The following is a 22,224-nucleotide window of genomic DNA, read 5'->3' as shown; positions in this document are numbered from 1 at the left end:
ACATTCCCAGAGGCAGGATGCACCAGCTGCCCACGCCTGGCAGGAAGAAACTTCTCCTTCGGCACTGAGCCAGGGCTTTGCTGCCTGCCAAGGCCTTGCTGGAGGTTTCCCTGCCATCGGTCCGTTCTCAGCACTTCCTTGCACTGGGGGCAGCAGGAGCCGCAGCCTGTGCTGTGTCGCCATGGGTGGAGGCTGGTGCAGTGCCCCACTGCCCCCCTCCCCTCGCAGCCAGGTTTCCCGCATGGGGCCATGGCCTGGCTGAGTGCAGCCGCAGCACCCAGCCCAGCCGGTCCCCCGGTGGGGTTATCCCTGCCCCAGGACCTCCCCAGTGCGGGGGTCACGGCAGCCCCACAAGTGCCCCGTGCAGCCCCTCCCCACTGCAGGGCCAGCCCTGGCCGGGGGCCCCGGGGGTCCCGGTCCCCTCTGTGACATGGGCTGGCGTCACAGGGGACATCCCTGCTGGGTCACAGCCACCGCTGCCCTCTCCCGCCCGCCCACGCACCCTCCCCACTCGTCCCGCACAGCCCACCGCAGCGCAGGCGCTGGGGCTGCTCTGGGCACCGCTGTGCTGCCAGGAGCCGACGAGCCCCAGCGGGAGCTGGCGACGGGAGCCCGGGGCAGCGCGGGGCTGTGCTGAAGGGCGCAGCAGGAGCAGCCGAGCGGCCAGGAAGCCTTTGCAGGGACCCTCCCACTGCGCGGCCAAGCCAGAGCGCCCGGCACGGACATGGAGCTCCGGGATGCTGGCCGCGCCACGCAGCGTGAGCAGCGGGTGCCCATCATTCCCCCGCGGGGTAAGGCCTTCGCGACCTCCTTGCCCAGGATTGCTGTCGAGAGGCTGAGCACCAAGATGGGCTGTAGATGCCCAGGGGCTGTGGGGAGCCTGGGCGGTCTTGGGGTGCCCCAAGGGTCCTCTGCTGATGGTGCCTTGTGGTGCAGGGGGCATGACGTGTCTTTGCCTTGCTTTGCAGTGGCCGTGCCCATCTGGGAGGGTGTCTCCAACTACATCCAGGAGAAGCTGGTGCTGAACAAGGTGGATGTGCCATCCTCTCCCTCCCCTCCCATACCCATGCTGGCAGCAGCACTGACCCCTCGGGGCCATGGGCCGCAATAGTCCTGCCCCTCCTCTCCAAGCAGAAGCAACCCCCCTGCAGAAGCATGCTGCAAATGACAGCTGTGCCCCAGACCGACTTCTCCCAAAAGGGAGGTGCCCAATGTGCAGTGCAGCTGCGGTTGCTGGAAGGGTGGGAGGCTTTCTGGGCCCTCTCTGGAGATCCTGGCAGAGTGCAAGGCCAGAAAGGGAGCCGTTCTGGGAAAGCCTTTTCTTCGTGTGCTGGAGGGGTGGCAACGTTGCCTTTGGAGGCTGAGGAGGAGGGGGAGGAAACTATGGGGAATGGCCTTCTCAGGGAGTTCTCCAGGGCTTCCGCCAAGCTTTCCAGAAGGCTCTGTCTTGCCCCTTTGCATGCCAGCCATGGGCAGGGCACCTAGCACCGTGGCCATGCTTTGAGAACAACTCTCTCTTTGTCTGTCTCCCATGCTTCTAAGGCTTCTCTCTACTTCTCTGGCTGCAGGATGTGAGAATTATTCCCCTTGGCACCTTCAGTGTTGCTACAAAACAAGTCGTTGCTGGCAAGAAAAGTCCTCTGACTGTTCAGAGACCCGCATTTCGCCTCTCAAGCAACCTTGTGGATCTTCATGGCCTCAGCCATGAGGAGGCCTCTGTTGCTGGTAAGAAGGCAGACTGAAACCTCGGCTTCCCCTGGGGACATCGCGGGGCTGTGGCTCTCTGCTGTTTCCCAGGGGCTGTTAGAAATTGAGACTTGCTGCCCCGGGTGCTGAGCAGAGCTTCAGGGTGTTTTGATTGTCACAACATTATAATGCAGAATCCAACGAGAGTCTCTCGGTGTGTCTCTCTCTTGCACTGGCTCGAACGCGTGGCTCCATAGTGGGGCTTTTGTGGCTGCTGCTTCCAGTGCCGTGTAGTTGCCACTGTTGTTCCCCGTTGATGCCACAGCAGCTGTCTGCTCAAAAGGACAAGTCCTTCCTATTGCTTCCTAACACCGATGGATTAAGAGGCAGCGTGGAAGGCTGTTGTGCAGCCCATGTGTTTTCCTCCTCCTTTGGAGCCAGCGTGACATGGCACAGCTAAGGCTCGTCAAAGCTGGCATGGCCTGAGTGCCGGCACCATTCCTCTGTGCACTGCCTTCTGCTGGCAGCTGGCCCCCTTGCTGCTCTGCTTGGCCTGCCCTCCTGCCTCCCGCTCCCAGGAGGTGGCCAGGGCTCGCTCTTGGTGTCTGTGCAGGGAAGGAAGCCCTGCGGTAGCCTTGTCCCAGGAGGCTGCAGAGTGCTTTGAATTTGGGCCAGGGAGGGCTGACAGGAGCCTCCTGTGGGGGCTTTTGTGGGGGTTAAAGCAGAGAGCTCTGCAGCTCTGTGCTGCCGCAAGACCTTCAGGCGCCCAGCACTGTGTGGGAGCCTGCTGAAGGGCTCCATCCGTGACTGTGCTGCTCTTTGCTTGTTGCCTAGGGCGCAGGAAAGCTGAGACCCTCAAGTATCCTCACGTAGCCGTGGCCATCTCCGTGCCTTGGAAAACAGTGGCGGCCTGCGTGGAGGAGACCGTGTACCTTCTGTCTTGCTGCCTGGCCAATGGGAAGAACGTGGCCCTTCTTTTCAAGGGCATTGGCGTGCTTCTCATTGAAGGCAAAGAGGTGACAATGTGGTTTTACAGAGGCTTTCTGTGCAGGCTGAATGCCTCCCCACAGCTGCTCAAAGCTCTTCTGGATGTAAGTCTGCCTTTTTCCACAGCTCTCCTTCTCACCCCTTTGCAAGCCTGGCCAAGTCCAAAGCAACCGCTTTCCCCCCACTGCTGGGTCCTGGGAGTTCTTTCCTGCTAGGCTTCCTCCAGAAGTCTTCCATAAAGTCAGCCTTTCCTTGGGGTCTTTGTGTTAGGATCCCATTTGTCTCCAGGCCTCCTCTGGCCATGTTTGGGATTGTGGGGCAGTGCATCCAACAGCTGCTCCTCAAGTTGCAGAAGACTCTCGGGGTTTGTCACAGACAAAGTCATTGCAAGCCAGGGCCTTTGCCCAGGTCTCCAGTGCAGCCGTGTCATTCAGCCTGGGCTTTCTGGTGCAGAAGACCTCTGCTTGCCTCCCTTGACTTCTCCACTAGGCAACAACTGCTCTCCTGCATCAGCCTCTTGGCTCTTGCCCTTGACAGAAGCCTGCCAGTGTTTCTGGCCATCTGCCTGTATTATTCCACACCTGCTGGTCTGTAGAATGGAGGTGGGGGTGGCTGTGAGCAAGAGCGAGGGGTGTTTCCCTCTTTCTGAGTGGCAGCTTCTTCTCTGATTAGTGGAAACATGGTCTGCCCTTGTGGGCAGCAAGGTCCTTTTCTTCGTAGCATCTCACCCATGTCTCTGCCCTTTGCAGATGCCAGAGATGAGGCATTCAGTTCTCGCAAGCACCCAAACAGCGGCTTCCCTGATCCATTCTGGCTCTCTCATTGTCTTTCCAATGTGAGTACTTTGGTTTGCTCCTTTCCACCTGAGTTCCGGGCTCACCCAAAGAGCAGCTCCTCACTGCAGGTTTGGTCGAGATGTGTTGCCAGAGCTAGTGAAGGCTGCTCAGAATGTGCTTGCAGAGCAAGTCTTCCGAGGAGTTGGATCCCCGTGTGCTGCAGCCATGCCCTGGCTTTGTTTGGGCTCTGTGTGGGGGTTCTGCTGAGCTCTGTGCTGGCTCCCACCTTGTGAAGGCCTTTGTTCCACTAGGGGCCCAGGAATGGAGGCTGTTCTTTGCAGATGCTCTGCCCTGAGCTTGGGAGGGATTGCAAGGGCTGTGGAGGTCTAGATTAGAATTTCCTAAGAGGGTGGAAAGCTGGAGGAAAGGGGCCTTGTCTGATGTGCCTGCACAGGAGCCTGCTCAGGAGCTGTCAGACAGGCTGCAGTGTTGACCTGGAGGGTTTGCTTTGGAAAGCTGAGAAGGAGCTCTCTCCCCAGGGGTAGAGGGAAGGCCTGGAGCAGTGTGAGGAGGAAGCTTGTGGGCCTGCAGGCAGGCATGCTGGGTCCCTGCACTTCCTGAGGGAGTCCTGCAGGAGATGACCTGTCCTGCATATTCCCCCTTTGGGAAAGGCTGCTCTTCCTAGCAGCTGGGCCATGTGTCTGTGTGCCCAGAATTCACAGAAGCAGCAAAGGAAATGCGGGGCCCTTCCTTGCGAGTGGTGTCTTTTTCTGGTTTACAGGTATGTGCTTGAGAGTGCCCCTCGAAGACCATCTGTGGGAGCTGTGAAGCCCACGTGGGAAGAGGAGAAGGGACTAGATGTTGCCAGCAGCAAGGAAGGTAATGGAGTGGCTGATGCCTGGCTGGGCTTTGCACCTTCTCTTTTGTTGGTCCTTGGCAGGGCATTGGAGCCAAGGCTGCAGCACCGTGGCTCGCCTAGCATGAGGCACTAGAGGCAAGGCAGCTCAGCCCTGATGGGGAGTCGACAATCTGCTCACTTGTGCCAAGACTTCCTTCCACCTTCAAAGCAATTTGTTCTGCCCTTGCCTTCTGTGTTTCTCCTACACATTCCCAAAGCACAGCCTTTGGCTTGACTGTGTGTTTTCTTCCCTTCTGATTGCAGAGCATGTATCTGGCCAGCGCCTCCTCCAGCGAGAGAGGCAGCCTGAATCCAAAGTGGTGGCTACCAATGTGGAGGAAGGCACGGTGGAGGAAGAGCCTCGAGGCAGGTGAGACACTTGGGGGAATGGCGGAGGGTGACCCTGTAGCCTTGTGTGTCTTGGAGGGTGATGTTTCCCTTGGACACAAGGTCCTGAGGAGCTCTGAATGCCTTTTAAGCTCTGCCACGAGGACTAGGCCTCCGTTGCTGGTTGGGCAGACAAGAGCATGTGCCTGGCAGAGCCTGCTCTTGGCTTTCTGCCCCCGCTGCCTCTGCTTCCAGCTTCCAGACCTTTGGGCAACTCAATGTAATTGGTCCTTTGGGAAGAGGAGGGCCTTTTCCCCTAGCCCATAGATGAAAGTAAGGAGAATGCTGCTCATCTGTGGAGAGCAGGGCTGGGTGTCTCAGGGCAATTTTGGAGGCTGAGGAAGAGTCTGCATGCCCTTGTCAGGCCTTGTGAGGAGCTAAGTGGAAAAGCTCAACTGGTGTGAGGTGCAAGAGGGGTGTGCAGGGAATGCTGCTGGAGGGGAGGATGCCTTGGGTGAATATCTCCCCAAAGCTGTGGTGTTTCCCCTTGGGCAATGCCCTTCCTTTGACTGCCAGCAGCAAGGAGGAAGGAGGGTCATTTCCAGGCAGCAGTCAGGGGTGGCGAGCAGCAGGCTCGAGAGGGTGTGGCCATGGCTCAGGCAGCCCTTAGAGGCAAGGACGAGTTGTTTGGGCACTTTGAAGAGGATGGGAAGGAGGGACATGAGTGCCTGAAGACGGAAGGACTGCAAGGGACAGAGCAGTTATTCCCGGTTCCCTTTCTGAAGCTTCCAAGAAAGCTTGTCCTTGGGGGCCACACCGCAGAGGCTACTGGAGTGCTCAGGACAGTGGGTAATGGTGTGTGCTGGAGCCTGTCCTTGGAGCTGACCCTGCTGCTCTCCTTGGTGCCTGGAGAAAAAGTCCTACTGTGGGCACCCAGAGCTTTCCCTCGGGCACGCTGTGCAGCCCTGGGTGGTTGGGTGGTGGAGAGTCTCTGTGTCACACTTCCCCACGGTGTGTATTTGCAGCATGCTGCCAGCAATTCAGCCTAGCTCTGCAAAGGAGGATTTAGTGGGCTGGAGGAAGCAGCTGCCAGACGCCAGAGCGGGAGCTGGCGGGCCTGAGATTGGCTATCAGAATTCAAGAGAGGTAGGTGCTCCTGATGGAGGTCCTTCTTTTGGCAGCTTGCTTTCTGCCAAAGCATCGTGGTGTGGGCGCTGGCTGGACAAGAGCCCTTCCCATGGGTTCCTCTGGGCCCTGCCTGACTGTCCCCGGGCTTTGCTGTCAAAGGCGCTGCTTGTGCTCTACTTCTGCAATGCATCTCTCATGACTCCTTCACTCTCCATTAACGTCTCCCAGCAGAGCCTCTGGGGCCCTCGCTCTAGTGGCCGTGGAACTGCTGGGCCTTTCTGCTATAGCAGATGGAGAGATTCTGTTCAGCGGTGTGATTATTCAGATGCTTGGTTCAAACAGGAAAGGGATGTTCAGCCTTGCTGGGCTTCCCTTCAGGGTAAAAGAGCACTGACAGGGAAGGGTCAGAGCAGAGGCTGAGAAAGAACCTTCCCTTCTGGGAAAACAGAGCTGCCGTAACCCCCACTGCCCTCTCTTATCCTCCCTAGCAGGACTGCCCTGCACATTGCCCTAGAGTTTAGTGAGCTGCCTTCCCCTGCACTTGCCTGCCTTGACTTCCCAATGCTCTGCTGGATTAGCCTCTTTGTGCTTGCCCTGGACATAATCCTGCCAGAGCTTTTAGACTTTTGCCTATATTCTCCTACAGCTGGTCTTGTGTAGAATGGAGGGGCTGCTGTGAGCCACAATGATGGGTATTTCAGAGTTTCTGAGAGGCAGCTTCTTCTTTTCTGAGTAGTGGAAACTTTAGCTGCCTTTGCCAGCAGCAAGATTCTTTCCTTGGCAGCATCTCACCGGTGTTTCTCACCTTTGCAGATGCTGGAGATGAGGGACTCAGTCCTCAAAGCCAGCCAGAGGAGTGAGACTGAGGCCCCTTGTGCTCTTCCAAGTATTTTTCCAACGTGAGTACTTTGCCTTGCTTCTTTTCCCCTGACTGACAAAGGCAGCAGCCTCTCAGCACAGGTGTGATAGGGCTGCAGTGCCAGGGCTGGGGGAGGCTGCTCTGAAAGTGCTTTGGGAGCAAGACTTCCCAGCGGCTGCATCCCAGTGGCCTGCACGCATGCTCTGCCTTCATACAGGGTCTGTTGGAGGCCCTAAGCCAAGATTTATGCTGTCTCCCACCACGCAAGAGCTTTATTCTGGACTGCCTTGATGCCTTTCTCTGTCTTTGTCACTGGGTGCCCAGCAGCAATCCATTGCCCATCCCGGAACACAGAGTCCTTGGGGCCACGGGGCAGTGACTAATGTAGTCGGCAGCACAGCGCGTAATGCTGTGCCTGGGAGCCTGTCCTGCCAGATGACCCTGCTGCTCGCCTCCCTGCATGGAGAGAAAATTTCACTGTGGTTGTGTCCAGAGCTCTCCTTCAGGCATGATGTGCAGCCCTGGGTGTTTTGTTAGGGGGTGATCCCCGTTCCTGTGGATGTGACCCCAGTCAGTGGGACCCACGTGCTTCTGCTACAGAACTGCCTTCTGCGGTAGAAGCAGGTGCCCAACTTGTCAGGCTGAAATGGGGACCCTACTCCCCCTGTGCTCATGCCACCTCCCCGCGGTGTGTATTTGCAGTCCATTCCTAGGCACCCCAGAGTGCTCTGCCCAGAAGGCAGTGCCAGGCGGGAGGAAGCCATCATCAGAAGGTGGAGCACCTACTGAGTGGCCTGGGAATGAAGTGGACGAGAATGCCAGAGCTGTAAGTGTCACTGCTGGGGGCCCTTCTTTTCCAGCGTGCTTCCTGCAAAAGCCTTGTGCTATGGGCGCTGGCTCACAAGAGCCCTTCCCATGGGTTCACTGAGCCCTGCCCGACATCGCCCAGTCCTGCCTTCAAAGGCATCGGTGGTGAATGTAGTTTTGGAATGCACACAGTGTTGCACCTTGCTCTCTGTGAACACACCAGCAGAGCCTCTGTGGCCCTCCTGCTGGTGGCACTGGAAGTGCTGGGCCTTTCTGTGATAGAAAGTAAAGAGCTTCTGCTCAGCTCTGTGATAATTCAGATGCTTGTTTCAAGCAGGAAAGGGATGTTCAGCCTTTCTGGGCTTCCCTTCAGGGAAAAAGGGTGCTGACAGGAAGGCTCAGAGCAGAGGCTGGGGAAGAACCTTCCCTACTGGAGAAGCTTCTGAGCTGGCTTCCCCTGCGCTTGCCTCCCTTGATGTCTCCGTTCTGTCCTGGATCAGCCTTTTGGCTCTTCCCTGGACAAAAGCCTGCCAGAACATTTAGCTCTTTGCCCATATTCCCCTGCAGCTGCTCTTGTGTGGAATGGAGGGGCTGCTGTGAGCAAGAGCAAAGGGTCAACGGCTGTTTCTGCAATTCTGAGAGGCAGCTTCTTCTCTGAAGCATGGAAACATGGGCTGCCCTTGCCAGCAGCAAGATCCTTTCCTTGGCAGCATCTCACCTCTCTTTCTCACCTTTGCAGATGAAAATACACAGGGATTCAATCCTGACAGCCACTAAAGCAGCTCCGATTGTGTCCCCTGCACCTCTTCCAAACATGTTCCTAAAGTGAGTACTTTCCCTTCCTTCTTTCCCCTCTCCCTGACAAAGGCAGCAGCCTCTCCACACAGGTTTGTTAGGGCTGCATTGCCAGGGCTGGGGCAGGCTGCTCTGAAAGTGCTTTGGGAGCAAAAATTCCAAGCGGCTGGGTCCCAGTGACCTGCATGCATGCTCTGCCTTCATCTGGGCTCTGTGGGTGGGGAGAGGGTTCTGCAGAGCTCTGTGCTGCCTCCCACTATGCAGGAGCTTAATGCTTGACTGTCTTGATGCCTTTGTCCTTCTTCAACACTGGGTGCCCAGCAACAACCTATTGCCCATCCCTGAACACAGAGTGTTCAGGTCTTATGTAGCTTACAGGACATCAGGTAATGCTGTGCCTTGGAGCCTGTCCTGGCAGATGACCCTGCTGCTCTCCTCACTGCCTGGAGAGAGTCTCCCTTGGGCTCCTGGAGCTCTCCTTCAGGCATGACGTGCAGCCCCAGGTGTTTTGGTGGGAGGTGGTGCTCTGATGTGGCCGCAGTCAGTGGGAGCCCTGTGCTTCTGCTGCAGAATTGCCTTCTGCTGCAGGAGCAGGTGTGAAGCTGGTGAGGGCCAGGTGGGGACCCTACTCTCCCTGTGCTCATATCACCTCTCCGCGGTGTGTATTTGCAGGCCAGTGCCAGTCACCTTAGAGTGCTTTGCACAGAGTACAGCAGCAGCGGGCAGGAAGAAGGAACGGAGAGAAGCCCAAGCACTAGCTGCATGTCCTCTGAGCGAGGGCCGTCAGAGGTCTGGCGTGGTAAGTGCTCCTCATTGAGTCAGCCCTTCATGTGCCAGCCTGCTTTTTGCCCAGGCCTTGTGCTATGGGCGCTGGCTGTACAAGAGCCCTTCCCATGGGCTCTGCTGAACCTTGCAAGACTTGGCCCAGGGCTTGCCTTCACAGGCACCGCTTGTGCTCCAGGTTTGCAATATAGCTCTTGCTGCTGCGCCCTCCTTGAACACACCAGCAGAGGCACCGGGGTCCCGGTTTTGGTTGCCTCTGAACTGCAGAGCCTTTCTGCGATAGAAAATTCAGTTTCTGCTCAGTTGTGTGATTATTGAGATGCTGGGTGCAAATGAGAACGGGATGTTCAGTGTGACTGGTCTTTCCTTCAGGGCAGTAGGGTGTTTGCAGGAAGGCGCATGGGAAGGGTCAGAGCAGAGCCTGAGAAATAATTTTCCCTTCTGGGAAAAGAGACCTGCTGCAGCCCCCACTGTACCCTCCTGTCCTCCCTAGCAGGACTGCCATGCACATTGCCCTTAATCTTCGTCAGCGGCCCTCCCCTGCGCTGCCCTCCCTCAGTCTCTCCCCTAGGCAAGAACTGCTCTCCTGGATCAGCCTCTTGGCTCTTGCCCTGGACAAAAGCCTGCCAGAGCTTTTCCCCATTTGCCTGTATGTCCAGGGAGCAGCTATTGTGTAGAATGGAGGGGTTGCAGTGAGCAAGAGAGAAGGTTGTTTCTGCTGTTCTGAGAGGCAGCTTCTTCTCTGAACAGTGCAAACATTGGCTGCCCTTGTGAGCAGCAAGATCCTCTTCTTGGCAGCATCTCACCTGTGTTTCTCCCCTGTGCAGATGCTGGAGATGAGAGACTCGATCCTTGCAGCCACCAAAGCCCTCGATGTCCAGGCCCGTACTCCCCGCCGCCATATGTTTCCAACGTGAGTATATTTGTTGGCTCCCTAGCCTCCAGTTTAGCAAGAGAGCATCTTCTCGGCGCAGGTTTGTTAGGGCTGCAGTGCCAGGGCTGGCGAAGGCTGCTCTGAAAGTGCTTTGGGAGCAAGACTTCCCAGCGACAGTGTCCCTGTGACCTCCAGGCATGCTCTGCCTTCATGTGGGCTCTGTGGGGGGCTTTGGCCAACTCTGTGCTGGCTCCCACCACACAAGGGCTTTATTCTGGGCTGCCTTCATGCCTTTCTCCTTCTCTGTTGCTGGGTGCCCAGCAGCAATCCATTGCCCATCCCGGAACACCGAGTCCTTGGGGCCACGGAGCAGTGGCTAATGCAGTTGACAGGACACAGGTAATGGTGTGAGTTGGAGGCTGTCCTTGTAGGGGACCCTGCTGCTCTCCTTGCTGCCTGGAGAGAAAGTCTCGCTGTGGGCACCCGGAGCTCTCCAGCGGGCACATTGTGTAGCTGTGGGTGTTTTGGCGGGAGGTGATTTCCGTGTCTGTGGATGTGATCCCCGTCAGTGGAACCCCCGTGCTGCTGCTGCAGAACTGCCTTCTGCTGCAGAGGCAGGTGCCCCCCCTTGGGAGCGCTGCGTGGAGTCCAAACTCCCCAGCTTCCCCGGGCTCATGCCACCTCCCTGGTGCCTATTTGCAGGATGTTTTCCACCACCCCAGAGTGTTTTGCCAAACGGCCGGCCCCAGGCGCCTGGGAACAACCGCCACGTGCTAGAGTGCGAGCTGTGTGGGCTGTGAATGAAAGCGCTCCGAAGGCAAGACAGGTAGGTGCTCCTCCCTGAGCTCCTTTGTCTGCAGAAGCATTCTTCTCTGGGACAAGAGCCCTTCCCATGGGCTCTGCTGAGCCCTGGCTGACTTGGCCCAGGGCTTGCCTTCAAAGGCACTGCTTGGGCTCTAGTTTTGCAATATAGCTCTTGCTGCTGCGCCCTCCTCGAACACTCCAGCAGAGCCCCTGGGGCCCTCTCTTTTTTTCTGGCCATGGTAGTGCTGGGGTTTTCAGTGAGAGACCATGGAGAGTTTCTGCTCAGCTGTGTGATTATTGAGATGCTTGGTGCGAATGAGAAGGGGATGTTCAGCATGGCTGGTCTTCCCTTCAGGGCAATAGGGTGCTGGCAGGAAGGCTCAGGAGAAGGTCACAAAGCCTGGGACATGTTGCGGTGCCCCTTGCTCTTCTGCTGCTGGGGCGGCAGCAGCCGTTGTTCGGCAGGGTGCCCCAGGCCAGGTCAGAGCCAGGGGCCTGGTGATTGCCAAGGTCCTGCAGTCCCTGGATGCTGGCGAGGAGCATGTGGAGAGCAGCGGAGTGGACTTGGAAGTGGGGCACATTGCACAGTGTGGAGTTGTCTTGCAGGTGCAGGAGGGTGCTGAGAATCTGGCTGAAGAAAAGCCCAGTATTCAGAAGATCGTCCAATACCAGCTGGGAGAAGACAAGCAAGTGACCCTGAAGGTCTACTTCTCCTGCCTAGAGGAAGAGGAGGAAGGGCTGGACAGTCAAGAGGGGCCTTGCAAGACAGGGCAGGTATGTGGCAGCTCCAGGAGAAGCCTGGCAGAACTGAGGGGCAGTGAGGCAGCAAGGGGTGCCACTTGTAATCCCGGAGCCACTGTGCTGCCGAGAGCGTGCTGTGACTTTTCCTGACATGGGCTTGATGTGGCTTAAAGCCTGTCACTAAGTCCCTCTCTGCAGCCCCCAGCAAAAGCCCAGCACTGCTGTGGAGCTGAAGGGCTGTTTCTGCAAATGGGAGCAGGGTTGAGGGAGTAGGGGAGGAGAGAAGCAGGAGGGCTCGGAGGCCGAGCGAGAGAGACAAGGTGCAACCCCATTGCCCCATGAGCAAGCCACAGGGCTGGCCTGGGCTCAGCCTTGCCTTCCAGCCAAGGGGGCAGCTGTTGAGTGCTGAGAATGGCCTCCAACAGTGGCACCTGCAAGATCTGAGCAGCTGAGCGCAAAGGGATGCTTCCAGCGTTGGTGTGCCCCTTTGCAAAGCTCTCCCTGACCGCTGAAGCCAAGACGACACAGGTATCTGCCAGTCCTGGTACCAGCAGCCTCTGCCACGGGCTGATGAGCTGTGTCCAAACAAGCTCCCCTGTCCCATGACGGTGAGGCTGGCAACACCCTCAGAAGCTCCTGCAAACATCCCTGGCCCTCACGAGTCTGCAGTCTTACTGGGCTTTCTGGCAGGGCAGAACACAGCCTGTTCTTTCTGCCTCCTTGTGCAGGGGGAAGAAGAGCCGTGTGCAGAGACACAGGCAAGCAGAAGAAAGAGCAGCAGCAGTGGCAAAGAGCCCAGCAGAGCCAGTTTTAGCAGAAGACGCAGCAGCAGTGGCAGGGGCAGTATCAGCGGCAGTGTCAGCGGGAGACCCAGAGGCAGCGGCAGTGGAAGCCCCACTGCAAAAGAGAACGGCAGCCCCAGTGTCAGTAGCGGGCAGCGTGGCAGTGGCAGCGGGAGCCCTGGTGGCAGGCAGAGCGGCAGCCCCAGTGTCAGCGGCAGGGGCAGTGGAAGCCCCACTGTCAGACCAAGTGGCAGCCCCAGTGCCAGTGCCGGACAGAGTGGCAGTGGCACTGGAAGCCCCACTGTCAGAGACAGCGGCAGCCCCAGTGTCAGCGGCAGGGGCAGTGGAAGCCCCACTGTCAGACCAAGTGGCAGCGGCAGTGGCAGTGCCGGACACATCGGCAGCGGAACTGGAAGCCCCAGTGGCAGACGCAGCAGCAGATCCACTGGCGGTGGCAGCGTCACTGGAAGCCCCAGTGGCGGGCACAGCGGCAGCCCAAGTGCCAGCGGCAAACACAGCGGCAGTGACAGTGGGAGCTGCAATGTTGGACACAGCGAGAAACCCGCTCGTAGCAGCAGTGGCAGTGGAAGCTCCAATGCTGGACACAACGGCAGCCCCACTGGCAGTGGCAGCGGCACACGAAGACCCAGTGTCAGACAGAGCATCAACGGCAGTGGGAGCCCCAGGGGCAGCGGCAGTGGCCACAGCAGCAGCCACAACGGAAGCAGCAGCAGCACTGCTTGTGAGCCACGCGAGCACCCAGGAAGTTCTCTGAAGCTGAATTAAACCAACTGCCCCAAGTCGGGTGGCTCTTGGCTGGGTGTGTGGTGAGCTCGTGCGTTTGCAGTGTGGGAGCTTTGGGGAGGCCTGAAGAGCAGAGCTGAGGAGTCAGGGCTCAGGGGCTGCTGCCAGGGCAGCTCGCCGCCGCGGTCGTCCTGTAGCTCTTTGGCTGCAGCTGCGGTGGCTGTGGCCTAGGGGTGTGCTGCGTCTTGTTGGTGCTGGAGAGAGGCGTGGAGAGGGCCGTGCCATGGCCAACGCATGTCCTGGGGGCAGGGGGCCTGTGGGGAGAGGAGGAAAAAGCTGCTGTACGCCTCTGAGGGGAGGAAGTGCTTGAGCCTGGGCCCCCCTTGCTGGGGCCCAGTGCTGGCTGCGTGGTGGGAGGGAACTGCCAGCTCTTGTGTGTGTCTTGGGTGCCCTTGAGTGCTGGGCTTTTGCAGGTGTGAGGGGAAGAAAGCGGGTGCCCCAGGCCAGAAGGCGAAGCGGCCACCCCGGAGGCTTCGTGCCAGCAGAGTCCATGGCCACCTGGGCTGTAGCACCCAGGAACTAGTGGAGTTGCAGAGCCGGAGGGCAGGTAGGAAGGAGGGCAGCAGAGCCCAGAGGCTGGCCTTGAGGCGAGCAGGCTTCCCCTTCTGCAGAGACCTGCTAGGGGGACGACAGGGGAGGCAGCTCAGAAGGGCAAAGGAGCTCAAGAAAGCTGGCAGGCCTTTAAGCTGCTGAAGGAGAGCCTCCTCCAAGTGCCACTCTGCTCCACCTTGACACTCCAGCAAGCCCAAGTCAGGGCAAAGCCTACAGCCCCTCACTAGCAATGGCGATTCTGGAGGACCAGGCTTCATCGTTCCATCTGGTGCGTGCGCATCTGCAAATGCAGGAGCTTTGCTTGAGCGCCTGCTCAGGGAGACTTTGATCAGCACTTCATGAGCACGCAGTCCCCTTCTCTCTGCAGAGTGACAAGCCTCGGTAAGGATCCGCACCTCAGACCAGCTTCTAGCCTCTTTGTCCTCCACACATTTTCCATTACCCCCACAGCAGGAGCTGCGAGAGAAAGCGCCCATCACAGAATCATCGAAGGGTGGAGGTTGGAAGGTGCCTCTGGAGATCATCTCGTCCAGCCCCCCTGCTCAAGCAGGGTCACCTACAGCACACTGCACAGGATCACACCAGGCAGCCTCTGAATGTCTCCAGAGAAGGAAACTCCACTACCTCTCTGGACAACCTGTCCCAATGCTCGGTCACTCTCACCAGAAAGAAGTTTTTCCTCAGAGTCAGGTGGAGCTCCCTGTGTTCTTGTTCGTGTGCGCTGCCTCTTCTCCTAGCACTTGGCACCACAGAAAAGAGCCCGCTCCCATCCTCTTGACACCCTCCCTTGAGGTATTTGTAGACATGGGTAAGATCCCCTCTCAGGCTTCTCTTCTGGAGGCTAAACAAGCGCAGCCCTTACAGCCTTTCCTACTTAGAGAGATGACCCAGCCTTCTAACCATCTTCATAGCAGTACATCAACTCTGGCAAGTCCCGTGGAGAAGACTGCAGACATCCAAGATGCCTGTGCCCATTTTCTCCACAAACACGGAGGTTCTGCTTGCAGACTGCGGCTCACGCAGTACTTGAGGCCAGGGTTCCGAGAGCTGCAGCCCGCAGTGGGAGAAGAGGCCTTTGCTGTCTTTGGGCTCATTCCTCAGCTCTGTGCTTGCGTCCTATTTTCTGCCAGATTCTGCTCTTGCACCTCCCATCCCTGAGGGGAAGACAAATGGAACAAGCCTGCCCTTCAAAGGTAGGACTCTGAGAGACAAAAAGAGGTTGCTCTTGCAAACTAAGCAGCAAGCGGAGGAAGCCAGAGCTCCTGTGCTGGGAAACACGAGGCATTAGACTGATCTCATCCGAAGCTGGCGTCTTTTGATGGCTTTGCCATGGATGCCGAGGGAGTGAAGAGGCTTAGGCCAACAGCTTTGCAGAGCAGGAGCAGAGAGCACTGGCTCCAGTCACATGGTGTTTCAGCACAGGCTGGAACAGCAGCAAGTGGGTGCAGAACAGCCAAAAATGCACTGATTGCCCCAACAGGGTCTTCTTCCAGCAGCCTGGGGCCTGGGAGCTTCCTCAGCCAGAGGCAGGAGACACAAAGCCTTTGCCTGCTTGGTCCTTTTAGAAGCGCACCCCCACCTTGGGCTGAAAGCACACCGTCAACCTGTGGCAGGGCCAGATGCGGCTCCTTGCTTGGCTTCTCTCTTCCTCTTCAAAGCACTTCTGCTGGGCTTCTTCTCACCTCTGCAGGGCAAGGAGATGCGGCTTTCAGCGACCTCTCTCTTGCCTCTCCTTCCTGACCAAGAGCTGTTAGCTCACAGCCTGCCCCGGTGCATGCAAAGTTCAGATGTGGTCATTTACTCCCCAAGAGGCCTTACTCCTCCTGCAGCAAATACCCTCTGGCACTTTATTGCCCAGCCATTCCCTGTGCTTTGGTCCTTCTGTAGCTCTTATTTGGGGAGCCTATAACATGGAGAGGAATGAGAGGTTCTGGTTTTGGTTTGTTTGAAAAGATTGATCCCTACCAGAAGCAAGCAAGGCAGAAAGACATCTTGGGCTGGCTTTTTCCTCCAGACCTTGTTTGTCACAGCAGAGAGTCAGCTGCCTGTATGGGGCACGTATGGAGCATGATTTGGATCGGAAAAGGGCACGGGAACTCATCACAAAGGCCTTAAGTCATACTGGGGAGCCAAAGTCCTCAGCGAAAGCCCACAATTTCTCAGCCTGGTCTTCAAGTATGTCCTCAGAACGCAAGCGGGCCTCTTGGCATGCTGGGCTGCCACCTTCAGCAGGAGCTCTCCTGGAGGGACTGAGTTCTTGCTTTTCTCTTTACTCATACAATTTCAAGAAGAAAACAAGAACTCCCCACCAGTGTCCCCGGCCACACTGAGATGACTGTGGCTCCTAATGGCTCCATTCGCAGAAGGGCCCAGGAAGAGTCTGCATAGGTATTGTCAGAGAAGGAAAGCTCCTCAGATCCACTGGAGATATGGGCCTTCCACTCGTGTATGCAGTGTGCTTCCCAGGCTCTGACAAAGGAAAGGTATGGGCGGGGGAGGAGGGCAAACTGGTTCCTCTGCAGTCCCTGCTTTGTGACAGGACCTATTTCAAAGCACGGAGATCATCAGAGAGGTCCTTTTTGCTCCAGGATCTTTTCCTCACCCAGCACTGTGATTTGTTTCTCTACAGCTTTCAACACTTGCTGGCGTGTCCACAAACCTATTGCCTAACACTAGCATTTTTGAATGTCATCCTGTGCTGACTGGGAGCAGTGTCATTTATTGGCTTTTGAGACTTTATCTGATTGTGCTCGATGCAGGAAGACAGTGAGGGTCTTCTTGGTTGGTTTACATAGTCCTGTAGAGGAGCTTCCCTGGAAAAAAGGAAGTTTCGACAGGGCAAGTGGTACCCGTGTGTGTGTGTTTGTGTATGCATATACATCTCCATCGAGAAGGCTCAGCAGAAAGCGGCTAAAAGATTTGTCCTCCATAAAACTGCCTTTCTGAGCTGTGAAGGAAGATGGGATGCTTGGAGACAGAGAGACCTGCAGGAGTCCAGGTTGGCCAATGGTGTAAGTAGATATGGTCGGTGGGTTTTCTGAAAACGTGTGGGGCATATCACAGAATCACAGAATGGGTAAGGTTGGAAGGGACCTCAGGGGATCATCTAGTCCAACCTCCCTGCTCAGGCAGGGTCACCTCGACCATGTTAGACAGGGTTGCATCCGGGCAGGGTCTGAATCTCTCCAGAGGAGGAGACTCTACAATGTCTCTGGGAAACCTCTCCCAGTGCTCGGTCACTCTCACAGGAAAGAAATTCCTCCTCATATTGAGGCGGAGCTTCCACTGGTTCAGTTTGTGCCCGTTGCCTCTTGTCCTGTTGCATGGCACTAGTGAAAAGAGTTCGGCCCCATCCCTTTGACGAGGATATCCAGTGGAATTTCCTTCACTCTCTTTCAAGAGCATGTTGAGTGATAATCAAACACAAAAAATCAAATGTCTTCCTCTGTGTGGGCCCCTTTCATTCTGATTTCCTCTGAAGGCTTTACATCTCTCTACATTTTTGCAATCGCCAGTCCCATGTACTATTTATTTCCACAAACGCTTTGGGCTACGTGTGCTGAAATACTAACACTGGATTTTTTTTCCCCTCTCCCAGGTGCAGGTGAAGTTGGAAGTACATGTGTTGGCCTCCAGAATGAGGGGTCTTCTGAAGGATCTTCAGCAAATGCCACTTTCTAGGGCAATACAGAGCCATTGTGATATTCTGAGCAGAAAGGATGTGACCGGCACAAAATACTATGCAATGCTGGTGAAAAATATTTCCTTTACACAGCACGGTAATGGTTTCCCACTAAATGGTCTGGCTGTGAGAAATCCTTACTGCAGGCTGAACCTAAACTCCAAGGGTATTCAAAAACTGCCAGGCACACTGCACTTCCCTCTAACAAGCCGGCAGGGATACGGAGCTTGTCTGGCACCGTAAAGTCCATGTCCCTTCTCATGTGAGTAACCAACTGGCTAATTTTTCTTCTGCAGCTTGATGGAGCTGCCTAAGTATTTTGTATGGAAGCACATGTGTGGTCTTGCTCCAGTCAGGCGCTGCCTTTTAGCCAAAGCAGTCCCTCTGCTCCCTTCCATTCTCTTCCGGCTACAGACATGTAGCATTTTCAGCGTTCTCTTAGCACTGAGCACATTGCTCCTGGATCTGTTCTGTGTCCCCTACTTCAGTCCTCATGCACTGGAAAACCCTGTAGTGCAGCCCAGAATGGCCACTGGCGGGCACAAGGCTTTGATGCTGAGTGTGAGGGCACTTGTGCCTTGCACCTGGAAGCCTCGCAGCAGGAAAATGGTGTCAGTGCTGACAGGGAGGTGATTCCAGCCCCACCCACCTGGAAGCCAGGAGGAGGAACCTTGCTGCTGCTTCTGCTAGTGAGCTCACTTGGGCCTCAAGACCTGAGAGGCCACCAGTGGCCACAAGGCTGCTGTTAGTGCCTGGCGGGACACAACCAGCCTGAGGAATCAGCAGGGGTGTTGGTGTTAGAGAAATACTGTGGGGAAAACCTTGCAAATAGTTAACAAAACTCAAGGACACGGGGGAGAGAAAAACAGTACTGCAAAGGATAACGAGCTCCGGCTAAGTAACCTTGATGAAACCACAACGCTTTGAAGATTGCGAGGGGTAGATAAGAAAAACACAGCAGAATAACCCAGAAGTGACCTCAGGTTCATTAAGGCTTATTAACATATTGAACTTCACACCCCTAAATGAATAATGAGATGGAAATGACATGATAATGATGTTACCGCCTCTTCTTCACTTCCTATGCTAATTAACAAGAATGTGAAAGCGCAAGCGCAGAGCAATTACCTGAGTTAACGAAACTGTAACCAATAGGAAAACTTGCATGAAGTACTCTTTGAAAAGCGTGTATAAACAAAGAATGAGAGGGGGAGGAGGTGTGCTAGCTCTGTGGATTTACCACCTAGCCCCCATCTCTGCGCAGAAATGAAATCAACAAATATCTCGACCCTTTGTGTCTATTGGTTGCTTGCACACCGGGTAACAGAACCCAGATTTTGGGACAACAGTTTGGCGACCCAGATGGGAATTGCCAGAAGGCCTTGCCCGGATCATCTTGCTGTTCCCGACAGCAGACTGGATCGGATCGAGCTCCAGGATGCACCGACCTGTTGATCGGGGAGTCCTCTGACCTCCCTCCGAAGTTGGGATGACAAGAGGCTCAAAGGTGCAACGCCGACCAGAGATATTTGTGCCAGGGCGAAAGGGGGGTGAATCTTTGGATTGGTGAGTATCAAATTTACTTACTTACGTGGAAGACTATGTTGAATTACGTCGCACGTAGACGCTCGGCAAAGGTTGCCTTAAATTGACCAGAGGGGTCAGAGCGGAGTGCGCACAAAGGTACGGGAAAAAAGGTATTTTTAAGTAATAAGGTTGGTATTTCTCGGTAATTAACATGGGATCAAGCCAATCCACGATTCCTCCCTGTAGCCCTTTGGGTTGTATTTTGAAACACTAGAATATTTTTGGAGGAGATCGGATGACAAAAAAAAGAAAGAAAAGATGTTGTAATCAATGGTGGCCAATGTATAAGCTGGAATGTGATGAGCAATGGCCAAAAAATGGGACCTTGAACTATAACACTATATTACAGTTACTGCTGTTTTGTTGCCAGAAGGGGAAGTGGGATGAAATACCCTATGTGGAGGCTTTTGTGTCGCTATATAGGGAAGCAGAAATGCAGAGGGATTGTGAACTTATAAGTAAGGAGGAATCTGTAATGGTTGCAGTAGGAAAGAAGGAAGAGAGCGGGTATTGTGCTAACAGACAAATTCTGAATGGAGAGGAGCAGGAGGATGTACAACTACTGACAGTGCCCCCCTCTTGTGGAAACGATTCCACTGCAGTTGAAGCATCGGCCCCCCCGCTAGAAAGCCAAGAGTCCAGCCCTATTTCTGGCTGAACTAGGAGACGGAAACAACCTGTTCTACAGGCTCCTTTGAGACAAGCGGTGGGACCAGAAGGGCTGCCAGTATTTGTACATGTTCCTTTTACAGCCTCGGATTTACTAAACTGGAAGCATTCTGTTGGATCATATAGGGAAAATCCTGAGAAGCTGCATCAGCTTTTGGAGACTATTATGATAACTCATAATCCTAACTGGGGAGATGTGCAGGCGCTGTTGAATGCTTTCCTGACGGAAGAAGAAAGGAGGCTGGTAATTGCTAAGGCAAAAGAAGAGGGTGAGAGAAGGGACAGAAAGGGGGATCCTGAGGTCTATTTACGCACCAGAAAGGATCCAGAGTGGGATCCAAGTAGGAGTGGGGATAGGGAGCTATTGAGGCAGTATCAACAGCTAATCTTATACGGGTTTCGGTACAGAGTTCCGAAACCAAAGAACGCATCAAAACTGTATGAAGTAAAGCAAGGGCCTGAAGAAAATCCCTCGGCCTTTTATGAAAGATTATGCGAAAGAGCCAGAAAATGGACAGACCTGGATCCAAATGAGGAAGCGAATCAAAGGCTGTTTAATATGCTCTTTATTGGCCAGTCAGCTCAGGATATTAGAAAGAAGCTGCAGAAGGTAGATGGAGCTGGGGGAATGTCTATTCCACAGCTGATAGAAATAGCGTATAAGGTACAGAATAATCGAGATGAAAAGAGAACAAGAGAAATCGAATGAAACTGCAGGCTTCTCTCCTGGCAGCTGTCCAGAGGAATGAATTCCAAGGCAGGGGCAGGGGAAGCAGGAGAGGTAACAGAGGAGGAAGAGGTGGAAGGGGAGGGAGGCCAGGAGGAGGCCTCCCTAGACCCACTTTGGGTCCAAATCAATGTGCAGTTTGTAGACAGGAAGGGCACTGGAAAGATGAATGTCCAAATCAAAGAAGGATAACAAAGCTACAGAGCCCAGCAAACACCAACCTAATTATGTTAGAGGAGTCACATATGGAATGAAGGGGACCGGGGGAGAAATTTAGAATTTCCTCAGCTGATCCCCTGGTTCCAGTAAAGCTGGGGAAAGAAACTATAGATTTTTTATTAGATAGTGGAGCCACTCATTCACTGATAACTATTTGTAAAGGACCCTTAAGTAAGACTGCTACCACCATTGTTGGGGCTACGGGAAGGAAAGCTTTGAGGCCATTTTTGCAACCAATGGAGTGCATGACTGGAGGTACTAAATTGACTCATGAATTTCTCTCTATGCCAGAGTGTCCCCTCCCTTTATTAGGATGGGATTTACTATGCAAACTGAATGCGCAGGTGACCTTTTCTGAGAGTTCCGTGCAGCTCCACAGCCCTCCAGAATCGGCATGGAGAGCACAAATCTGCCTTTTGATGGGATCGGCTCCAGACGATAACAGTGCAAGTATCCCTTCAAGTGTATTGGATGCGGTGATTCCCTTGGTTTGGGCCTCAACAAAGCCAGGCAAGGCAAAAAACGCGACTCCGGTCAAAATAGAGCTGCAACCAGGAGCGAAGCCAGTTAGGGTGCATCAGTACCCTATCAAGCTAGAAGCACGTAGAGGATTGGAACCCCTAATTAATGCCTTCTTGCAATATGGCTTGCTTAGAGAGTGTCAGTCTGAATTCAATACACCAATCCTGCCAGTAAGGAAACCGCACTCCCAAGAATATCGACTGGTCCAGGACCTGAGGGCAGTGAACCAAATAACAAAAGATATCCATCCAAGTGTGGCAAACCTATATACTCTTTTAGCCTCGGTGCCTGAGACTAACAGTTGTTTTACAGTGCTAGATTTAAAAGATGCCTTTTTTTCTGTATTCCTATAGAGGAACAAAGCCAGACAATTTTCACCTTTGAATGGGAAAGTCCCACTACGAGGAGGATGGAGCAGTTATGCTGGACGGTTCTTCCTCAAGGATTCAAGGACAGCCCTACCGTGTTTGGTGAGATCTTGGCCAAAGAACTAGCCCAATGGCAGGAAGGTAACAAAAATGTCACTCTTTTACAGTATGTGGATGACATTTTGAGTGGAGCGGATTCAGAGCAAATATGTTTAGAGGCGACAGTGAGTCTGTTCAATTTTTTGGGACTTGCCGGGTATCGTGTTTCAAAGAAAAAGGCTCAGATTGCGAAGAAGGAAGTCCAATATCTTGGATTTAAAATATCAAAAGGACAACGTGCACTAGGAGTGGAAAGAAAAGAGGCTATATGCCGAATTGCAGGACCCCGCACAAAAAGACAGCTGAGGGGATTCTTGGGAATGGCAGGATTTTGCCGTATATGGATCCCTAATTTTGGGCTGATAATTTATATGCAGCCCTAAAGGGTCCAGGAGAATGGTTAGAGTGGACCCCAGCATGCCGTGCTAGTTTCGATGAAATAAAAAGGAAATTGATGGAAGCTCCCGCACTGGGACTCCCAGATATGGCTAAACCCAAATGCTTGGGAGCTGGAAAAGACCGGTGGCGTATCTTTCTAAACAATTAGACGAAGTAAGTAAAGGATGGCTGTCCTGCCTCCGGGCTATAGCAGCCACCATCTTATTAATACAAGCAAGATTGTTACAAGCAATAATGGAACCCAAAGAAGTAGCTATAATGCATTGCAAAGCCCACCAGAAGGGAAATAGTGAAGTGACACAAGAAGGAGAGGAGATATGGCAGCCGAAAAGGCAGCACTAGCAGGATA

The 22,224-nt window shown here is 54.6% G+C and overlaps 1 protein-coding gene across 1 annotated transcript in view; it reads left to right on the top strand.

Annotated features, from left to right (window-relative positions):
• The first annotated feature begins 724 nt into the window (after positions 1-724).
• Positions 725-22,224, top strand: part of LOC134154681 (transmembrane protein 209-like) — a 70,276-nt gene continuing 48,776 nt past the window's right edge. The window contains exons 1-2 of the mRNA XM_062601362.1: positions 725-791; positions 4,612-4,717. Of these exons, the coding sequence (XP_062457346.1) occupies positions 725-791; positions 4,612-4,717 (173 nt within the window). The remainder of the gene's footprint in view (positions 792-4,611; positions 4,718-22,224) is intronic.

The sequence above is a fragment of the Rhea pennata genome, unplaced genomic scaffold (assembly GCF_028389875.1).
Source record: "Rhea pennata isolate bPtePen1 unplaced genomic scaffold, bPtePen1.pri scaffold_33, whole genome shotgun sequence".
Taxonomy (NCBI): Eukaryota; Metazoa; Chordata; class Aves; order Rheiformes; family Rheidae; genus Rhea; species Rhea pennata.
Note: the sequence above shows the minus strand (reverse complement) of the source record. Positions and strands in the feature narration are given on the sequence as shown.